We start from the raw sequence: 11,008 nt of genomic DNA, 5'->3' as shown, positions 1-11,008 counted from the left end.
TCTACAGGTGGGCGAGCTAGTGATAATTCACGAAGGCAACCTGCCACCCCAGGAGTGGTTGACCGCCCGAGTCGTAGCCGTAACCGAAGGCAAGGAATGCAAGGTGAGGGTGGCAGAGATACGCACTAAAAACGGCGTATTTAAACGACCCATTTAGAAGCTCGCATTATTGCCAATGAATTGAAGACCTGTTGTCCTTCAATGGGGCCGGGATGTTCGGTCTATTCTGCACCAGTTGGATTTTACTTATCCTTTCTTATTCCAAATAAAACATGTTTAAGATTTTAAAAAAATTTAATTGTATTTAAAAACAAATCTAAATATGTATCTAAACAGAAATATAAACAAAAGTATAAAATGTCCTACTTACTGTTTGCTGCAATGGAATATAACAGTCAACAGGAAAGTAGGAAAAATGTCTATAATAAAATCAATTATTAGTAAATAGAACAAATGAAATTAATAAATACTTACTGTTGATTAGACATCTCTAAAAACAAGACGTGTTTTTATTAAACAATTTAGCAGGAAAAAGATTTGCCCAATATTTTTTTTTAAATATTACCTTAAAAAATATTAAGGTTATACACAATATAAAACCAATATTCTTAATTTCTCTATTTTAAATTAAGTACTGAATTTCTCTTATTACAGTACGTCATTGTTTTCAATAAATATGACATGTTTATTAACAGAAAGTATGTATTTCATAATAAGTAATTTATTTTAAAATAGTACGTCTTAAACTGAAATTGTGTAAACAATATATATAACATATTTTAAATGTGAGCTTTAGCTAATAAAATTAATAACTATAATTACTGCAATTAATGTTGTATATACAATTTACGCTCTCCTTAATTTTTTTTAAAAGGATCGTCCTATTGTATTCTGGAAGTTTCTGTTAAAGTTTTACGAGTTTTTACAATTTCTGAATATTCTTTAATAAGCGTAGCAATTTGGAATGCCTGAAAAAATAATAAATAAGTTGGATCAGTTTTGATTTTGTTATGTAATAAAAATATAGATATTATAGACTTAAAGAGAACAATAAAAACATATTCAATTAAATTACTGTATATCAAAAAAATGTACGGGAAATGGAAATTTCTTATTTAGTAGACTCCAGATATTAATTTTAAATAAATTCATGATTTATTTGTGAGTGTGCTAGTTTCTAATCGCTCGTAACCGGTTACGAGCTCATGAGGAAACCTTTAACATAAAGTTATATAAAAAACTATAAATATCTTGCAAAATAAGAATTATATAAGAATTATAAGCAGGCAACCAAAAATATGCTCTAAAAAAAAGTGTTTTATGCGCATATAATATGCACTTAAAAACGAAAAATATGCTCTTAAAATATAAAAAAATGCACTTAAAAATAGTTGGTTATTGTTTGATTTCAATGTTTTATTAAAATAATATATTTTATATTAATATATTTATTAAAAATAATATAAGTAAATAAAATATTGTGCTCATAAATTAAAATTCGTTATTATAGGATTAAATTTCGATTTTAGTGACATTGGCATAGTTTGGCAATAGTTTGATTAAATTCATTTTATTATATTTTGATATAAATCACTGTGTTAAGTTATGTTTTAAAATTGTAAAATTAAATCTGTTTTAGATTTCCGTAGGATTTCTTAGATAAGCTCAATCAATTGATCAATTCAATTTTAAACTGCCAAGTATTAGACAATTTAAAATTGAAACTTTTTCTTAATAATTAGCTGCATACAATTTTACTTTCTCAAACCATGTGCACCAATGTTTAGGGAGAGGTTGTTAAGGATAAATTTCTGAAAATGTCTCTATTCTACAAAAACCTTTAAAAACCACTTTCTTATCACTTGAATTATGTTTCAAAATCAATATAGAGATCGTGTGTAATTTTTTAGTAAAAAAATTGCAATGAATTTTGTAGCCTTGACCATATATGTAGATTAATATCTAAATACGACTTCAAAAATTTAAATAGAATTATCAAAAAGCCTTACAGCAGTGGAATGATTTGTTCTCTTTAAAACTGTGGTAATTAAAAAAAAATTTTGCAGTTTTATTATTGGGACTCAAAATACTGTGGCATTTTTTACGTTTCTTCCTTTCTCATCCATTGGTTGTTTTTTAATGATTTCCTAATATCTTTATTACAATTTATGTAAATCTATCAATGTGCTTTGAACTTGAGATTTTCGATGGATCTTAATATTCTGAACCATAACTATCTTAAGCAACCTTAAGTTTTTTTTAATGTATCCAACAGTTTGATAAGAAATTCCTCATAATAACATACTATTTAATTTTTTACGTATTTTTTACTATTTTGATATTTGTGTGTGAATATTTTTAATTTAATTCAAATATATGGAAACTAATTTTATCATTGTACCTTAACAAAATAGTAAAATGTAGAAATTAAAAATTACAATATAAGCAATAAAATTATATTATGAAAACAAAATAATGAAAATATACAACAAAAATATGCAGTTATCAGTTAAATATGAAAAAATATGCCATAAAACGCAAAATATACATAAAGAGCAAAATATGCACTATCAAATGTATGCCAAAATTCTTATAATTGTCTGAAACGGATAAATAACTATGTCATATGTTTATAAGTTGTAATAAAGGGTATTGACTGTAATGTTGAACCACTCGAAATAAAGCAAAGCTTAGAAGATAAAGGTTTTAAGACAAAAAATGTGATAAACATTAGAAATCGCGAAAAAAAACCCAACCACTCTTCCGTGTTGAACTTGAATCCGGTGTCATAAATCTGAAAAAAATTAAACACATCCCATATATAACCTGAAGTATTTAGTGCATCGTAAAATTACGGTAGAAGAACCACATAAACGATTTGGTCCCGTCCAATGTATGAACTGCCAAGAATAATGCAATACCAAGGCATATTGCAAGTTGCCACCCGTATGTGTTATTTGTGGAGAGTTGCATAACACATCCCAATGTAACAAATCCAAGGATGATCCTAAAATTAAAAAATGCAGCAACTGCGGAGGTAACCTCTCAGCGAACTACAGGGGTTGTCCTGTCTACTCAATTCTTAAAAAAACACAAAGCCATAAACCGAAGATTTTCCCCGCTCAGCCATAAATAACATCAATTTTAACTACCCCCGTTGCAACAGACATATGACAACAAAGAAACATATGCAAATGTACTAAGAAACAACCAGTCCGTCAACCACAAAACCAAAATATGAACCCAGAGATACGAGAGCAAACGCCAATTTTCAATTTTACCAGACTAGAATCTACAATAGAAACTCTTGTGCAATCGGTAAATAACTTTACAAACTCAATGAGTAACATGATGCAAGAAATGCTTAAGATGCAATCAATGCAGGCTGTGCTTAACAGACCATGAACTGCCTAAGAATATGTTTTTGGAACGCTAACGGCATTCGCCAACATAAAAACGAACTCGAGTATTTTCTTAAAAGTCATGAAGTTGATATAATGTTAGTTTTGTAAACCCAAATATGAAAATTTTTATGAAAACAAATATGAAATTTTTTGCGAATCACTAGGACCCCGATTGCTGGCAGCTGGCGATTATAATGCTATGCATACTCACTGGGGATCAAGACTTGTAACCGCGAAAGGTCGCGCTTTGTTTAATACAATTTCTAAATTGAATTCTTGAAAACCAGACATCAATGTGTATTGTTCAGAGACTATAAATCAAAAAATATTCCAGTTATATCTGGTGTTCCTCAAGGTAGTCATTTGGGTCCAGTATTATTTCTAATATTCATTAATGATCTACCATCCTGTATTAAGAATTCCAAAATGTTAATATATGCCGATGACGTTAAGCTCTTCCTTAGCTTAAATCAATCTAACCAATGTTCCTTACTTCAAGCTGATCTGGATAATTTTAATAAGAATTTAATGGATCTGAATTTGAAAAAATATAAACAAATGACATTCTACAGACGAAGTCCAGTAATCTGTAGATACTCAATCAATGATTATCAACTTGATAAAGTTGAGATATTCCTTGATCTTGGCGTATTGCTTGATAATAAATTATGTTTTAATTCTCACATTTCACAAACTATTAACAAAGCCAAAGGGGTATTAGGTTTCATCAAACGCTGGGGAAAAGAGTTTGATGATCCTTATGTCACAAAGCAATTGTTTACATCACTTGTGAGTCCAATTTTAGAATATGCTTGTGTTGTCTGGGATCCGCAATACGAATCCGTCCAAAACAATTTCTTTTATTTTGCCTTCCCAAACTCCCATGGAATTCAAACATTAATCTTCCATCATATGAAAGTCGATTAGCACTCATAAAACTCCCTACTCTAAAAAGTAGAAAAATATATATGAATATCTCATTCATGATTAATTTACTGAATGGAACAACTAATTCGGAATTCCTACTTCGTAAAATCGAATTCATAGTTCCAAATCGACCAACAAGGAATTATATCCCACTTAAGATCCAATATTTCCGTTCAAATTATGCAAACTTTGATCCAATGCGTAGAGTTAGTGCTCAATTCAAAAACTTCTATTATCTTATTGACTATTCGACTGATCCTAATGTCATCAAACGGAGTATTCATTTATTAAACTGATGACATTTAAACTTTGTATTTTTTAAATTATACTATAGTAAAAAGATTTTAATTAAGATTTAAGAATTATGCTAGCCTGCAAGAAATAGTAATTTCATTGGCGAATTAAATAAATAAATTTGAATGTGCTGTCGAGCGGAGAACTAACATACTGGCCTACTGACCCAAGCAAAATACCCGATGTCATTGATTTTGCAGTTACAAAAAAATTACCAATGCAGGTTAAATCTTCATTAGAATTATCCTCGGATCACTCACCCACCTTCGTTACTCTTTTGAACCCCCTAGAAATAGTATCCCCGACTGGTCACTCTGCAATATCAAGCACGAAAATTAATTGGTTGAAATATAAAAAATATATTAGCACACACAGTACAGAAAATATATCGCTAAGAACAGCAGAAGATATCTATATCTCACTCAAAAATTTTGAACAAAACTTAAAACTTGCTGTTGAAAACGCCACTCAAATAACCCAAAAAATAAGATACAATAGACTCTATTCTGCAGACATTGAACAGTTATTAGCTGAAAAAAGAAGAGTTCGTCGAGAGTGGCAACTCTATAGATCCCCTCAACTTAAAACGGAGCTTAGAAAATGTCGCAAACGCCTCAGTATGCTTCTTCACAAACGCAAAACTGAATCGATTAATAAATATCTGGAGAACTTAGATGCCACCCAGTACTCAAACTACTCTCTATGTCGAGCTACAAAAAAATTAAAAAGACCTGTTATGATCAGACGTCCTCTACGTAACTCTAGTGGAGGCTGGGCGAGAAACGATACTGAAAAAGGAAACCTGTTTGTTAGTCATCTAAAGAATGTGTTTTCCCCAAACGAGTCAAACGACATAATAGAGTTACCACCTACTTTACCCCATATTACTGCAACTGAACCACTTCGTTTTGAGATTTCAGAGATTAACAAGGCTATTGTTGATTTAAACTCTAAAAAATCACCTGGTATTGATAAAATCAGTAACAAGATGCTCCTCGAGCTACCCCAAATTGCATTAAGAATAATCCTATTTATTTTTAATGCTTTATTACGCCTTGAATATTATCCACCAGAATGGAAGGTTTCTTTAGTTACAATGATACCTAAGCCGGGAAAAGATCACAGTAAAGTAGAATCATATAGACCCATTAGCCTATTGTCAAATATATCAAAGCTATTCGAAAAACTGTTAATGCACAAGTTAAAGCCGATAGTGAATCATTTTGATTATATTCCAACTCATCAATTCGGATTTCGAGAAAAACATAACACCATAGAACAAACTCATAGGTTGGTAGAAATCATATCCAAGTCATTTGAAGAAAAAAAATATTGTTCTGCACTCTTCATCGACGTTTCGCAAGCCTTCGACAAAGTATGGCATGAAGGATTATCGATAAAAATAAAACAATATTTACCTGTGAACACACACAAGCTTCTAGAAAGTTATTTAAGTCATCGAAAGTTCGTTCTTAATGAGGGAGACTTCATAAGTTCACCACAGCCTATTGAAGCAGGCGTACCCCAAGGAAGTTACTGGGTCCCTTCCTATATTTGCTATATACTTGTGATATGCCTACAAACAGTCGAACCCACATATCTACTTTTGCTGATGACACAGCTATACTAGCCATTCATGAAAACCCCCAAGAAACATCTGTACTTTTGCAAGACCATATACTCGACATAGAAAGGTGGTTAAAACAATGGAGAATACATGCATTCACATTGCGCATAGCTGTAAATTGTGAATATTTTTATTCGAAATATTTCCAAAAACTTAATTATTTTTGAATTTTAGTTATATTTGAAAAAATAAATTTATATTGATATCATTCTATATTTTTCAAAATAGGATACTAATTAACATATATCTATTTAAAATATAAAGCATTAAATATTATTCGATTTCAATAGAATACGATATTAAATAAATTATACTTAAATTTTTTAATAAACATTTATAAAATTATACTAATAGTATTTGTATTTTAGTAACAATAAGTTGTATTTTATTTATTATGTAATGAATAGATTTTAAAATATTCTAATCAATATGAAAAAATGTAATTATTTTCAAATTTTATTTTTATAGTAAAAATTAAATATTAATTTAATTTATTCAACTAGTTATGAATAAAATATTATTTCACTTATTCGAAAATTTGTTAATAGATTTTATTCAAAGCAATATTCTTTGAATAATTTTATTTCTCCAAAAAAAAGAAAAATATTTAAATATTCAACAAAAAATGTTTGAATACTTTTATTCATAGAAATTTTCTTTGAATAATTTTATTTGTGAAAATAAAGTCAAATATTTAACAAATTTTTGAACAATTTTATAGAAAAATATTTTTGTGTGTGAAAATGAGATCGGACGAAGATTTTTCTTCCGATGATTATGAAAAAGATCCTTCGTTTGCTATGGAAAAACAAAAACAATGCTCAAAAATAATTCAACCATATTTTGAACGTCTATTTTCACTTGCGGGGTTATTAAATAGCCCTAGGAGGAATGACATGTCAGAGGATAATTTTTAACAACAACTAGTTACTTTGAAAACAGTTTTTAAAAATAATTCATGTATTTTGTTCTTCACAATTTAAATTAATAATAAACCTCCAATTGAAACCATAAATCTGTTTTCATATTCTAGTGATAATATTGTTACGTTTTAACCTTTTCAAAACGCTGGTTTATTTCCTTTAAATAAACCGGATACTTTTGATTGCAAATAAAAGCCGTTTAGTAGTTTAAAAATTGTAACAACTCTTTATTTCTTTAAAATGTACAACAACAGAATTAAATAGCCACACAATGTTTTTTATACACGTTTATAAATTCTCAGAATTACAGACACAATTTATAATGTACACGAATTTACTTGAAACAAACACAACACACTTTAAGGCACTTAGATGATGTTTCTTCGAAAGGCGTCTCGGATCAACTCACTAACGACTGCAACCTCTGCCACTATTTATAACACTGCATTACCATCTAGAAAGCTCTTTAACTGTCAAAGTTCAAATATTCTAGATCATAAGCCATCTGTGGTGTACTTTCTACAATGTTCTTTAACTGATTATTCGAACTCGAATACAGCGTTGCCAACTTACAATCAAATCAACTGAAAGCTTTTATTTAACAATGCCCATAGATATGTTACAGTTTTACAGCACTGTTACTTGAAAGCATTATGCTACTTTTAAATCAGCCGTTAAAATCGTTATATTTGAATTCAAGTACAATTTCGTAACAATATAATCAATGATTAAGTAGTAGTTTCTAAAAATAGAATAATAGATATCAGAGAATTTGGGTTCCGAATTTCCCGGAATTTTTCCATTCCCAAACTAAGAAAAAAACAAGTTAAATCTGAAAAAATTTCTAATTCGTTTCGAAAATAACTTTTTCAACTCAGAGTGCAATCAGAAGACAATTTACATCAGTATTATTATGAAATAAAAATATTCCGTAATATTTATTAGAATTATTTCTATTCAGTAATTTTTGGAAAAATAAATTTATTTGTTTCAAATTTGTGAGAAATAAAAATATTTCTAAAGTTTTATTAGATTATTTCTATTCAATAATTTTTGGTTTGAATAATTTTAGTTTTTTGTAATTTGTTTGAATAAATATTCTAAATAAATTAGTTGATTTTGTTTGTATCTAAATGAAATAAATTTAAATTTTATTCAACTTTATTTTATTTGAATATATAAAATTTTAATATTTTCTAAAAAAATATCAATAATAATTAATTAAATTAAACTAATATAAAATGATTTTATTTATAATTTATTTGGTTTTAAAAGATATAAATATGCATAAATTTAACTGTAAATATTATTAATAAATTAGACAGATACTTTATTTAACTAATAAATAATTTGGAAAATAAATATTTATAATTGGAAACAAAAACTAAAATAATATAAAAAATATTTATATTTTGTATTTTATTCACAAGTTACAGCTATGACATTGCGTAGAGAATCGTTCCCTCCAATCCTAATAAATAATAATATAATACCTCAACAAACTGAAGTTAAATATCTAGGTCTGCATCTAGACCGTCTAGACGTCTTACCTGGAAAAAGCATATAGATTCGAAATTGACTCAAATGAAGTTAAAATTACTACAAATTTACTGGCTAATTGGTAAAAACTCGAGATTGAGTTTAGATTGCAAACTTTTGCTGTACAGTTCAATAATAAAACCCATATGGTGCTATGGAATTGAATTATGGGGCACGGTTTCAGCTTCTAATATTGAAAAAATTCAAAGATTCCAAAATAAAATATTACGAATGATAACAGCAGCGCCTTGGTATGTGAGAAATATTAACATTCATAAGGACCTAGGTGTCTCCCTGGTGAACAATGAAATAAAAAAACAAGCAGAGTCATATTTGAAAAAGTTAGAAGTTCACCCAAACCCACTTGCACGAACATTAATGAGAAGTAATGGCTACATCCGACTAAGAAGAAGGAATCCAACAGACCTGCGCTGATGATAGGATCTATAAATTAAACATAATTTTTCGTCCAACTGTGTGGGACGTAAATAAAAATTTATACGTAAATAAAATATAATATATCCATATTTACTTGTATATCAGTTTTTGTCTTCGTAGGATACAGTTAACCTATTCGCAGGTATGACCGAAAAATAAAATATTCCAAATATTGAAAAATTTGACCTTCACGATTAAGGGTTTAGTGTTTTCCAATTTTAGTAAAACTTTCAGAGTATTTTTAGAATTATCTGGACTATAATATTCTGAATAGGTTTTACTTAAAATTCATAACAGTAAGGAAATAGAGCTCATTCGCCAAAAAATGGTCAAATATTTGGTTTTTCCCGAAAATTTCAAAATTTAAATCGCAGATTCGGAAAAACTATACGAGATATTTTCATAATTTTTTCACATTTGTATTCCCTATTATATTGTCAATAAATTACAATAAGATGATCAAAAAATTCTGAAATTTGTTAAAAAAAACTTTTAAAAATTTGAAAATGGAGTTGAAACTGACGTTAAAAATATTTTATTTTTTGGTCATACTTGCGAATAGGTAACTGTATCCTACGAAGACAAAAACTGATATACAAGTAAATATGGATATATTTTAAGTAAAAATTAGCTTTTATTTTAATATTTATCAAAATATAAAAAACTGTCGTTAAAAATATTTTACTTTTTGGTCATACCTGCGAATAGGTTAAAGGTAATATGGATATATTTTAAGTGTAAATGAGCTTTTATTTTAATATTTATAAAAATATGTTCGTTTTGTTCCTACATTTCTTGTTCTATTGTAGCAACACGTTGTGTATAATATTAGGATGATCGAATAGCATTTGCAAGGGGAAAAAATGCAATTTTTAATTCATGGTTGTTTTGGTTGAATTGGCATTCTTCCTTCTAGATTAGGTCTGCGGGCAAATGGGTTTGTGTGAATTTAAAGTTTTTTTAAAATATTTTTCTGCATTTTTCGTGATCTCAGTTTTTACAAGGGGCACGTTTAGATCTTTGTGTATATTCGCGTTTTTTATATACCAGGGTGCAACTGTGATCATTCTTAGAAACTTGTTTTGGCGTCTTTCTATCTTTTCTATATTTGACGCTGAGGCCGTGTCCCATAGCTGTATGCCATAACACCATATCGGATTTATGATCATGTTATAAAGTTGAAGTTTACAATCTAAACTAAGCGTAGAGTTTCTGTCAATTAGCCAATTAATATGAATTGATTTCAATTTCATTTGAGTCCACTTTGCATCTACGTATATGACTTTTCCATGTAAGGCGACGATCGGGATGTATTCCGAGGTATTTAACTTCCGATTATTGAATTATTGTTTGGTTATTTATATGAATAGAGGCGCATGATTCTCTACGCAATGTTAATTTTATATGTGTACATTTTTTCTCGTTTCTAATTCAAATATGTGATTTTGTTAGTAACAAGACGCCTTTTGAGGGTTTTCATGAACGCTTAGAATAGCAGTATCATTAGCAAATATTGATGTATGAGTGCTATTGTTAGTTGGCATATCATACGAATATATCAAATATAAGAAGGGTGCCAGGATACTGCCTTGGGAACTCTGCACACAGTGGGGCAGAATCGAAATTCTTTGGTAAAAGATCTGGCATTTCTATACGGCTGGACCGATCGGGATAAAATTTTACATGGGCGAAGCCAAGGAGCGAGTTTAAGTTATTAAAATGGGCCATACAAATGCTCTAGGGGCGTCGATATGGGGGCTCAAAGTAGGGTACCTTCGACATGTACAATTTTTAAACACGTGACATTTTTTTGTTTCCCATCCGATTTCAAAGATTTTAATATTTTTGAAAAGCGC

The 11,008-nt window shown here is 29.1% G+C and overlaps 1 protein-coding gene across 1 annotated transcript in view; it reads right to left on the bottom strand.

Annotated features, from left to right (window-relative positions):
- Positions 1 to 699: 699 nt before the first annotated feature.
- Myo81F (Myosin 81F) overlaps positions 700 to 11,008 on the bottom strand; it is a 708,752-nt gene continuing 698,443 nt past the window's right edge. The window contains exon 11 of the mRNA XM_065514962.1: positions 700 to 968. Within this exon, the coding sequence (XP_065371034.1) occupies positions 882 to 968 (87 nt within the window). The 3' untranslated portion in view covers positions 700 to 881. The remainder of the gene's footprint in view (positions 969 to 11,008) is intronic.

Source organism: Calliphora vicina, chromosome 1, assembly GCF_958450345.1.
Source record: "Calliphora vicina chromosome 1, idCalVici1.1, whole genome shotgun sequence".
Lineage (NCBI taxonomy): Eukaryota > Metazoa > Arthropoda > Insecta > Diptera > Calliphoridae > Calliphora > Calliphora vicina.
Note: the sequence above shows the minus strand (reverse complement) of the source record. Positions and strands in the feature narration are given on the sequence as shown.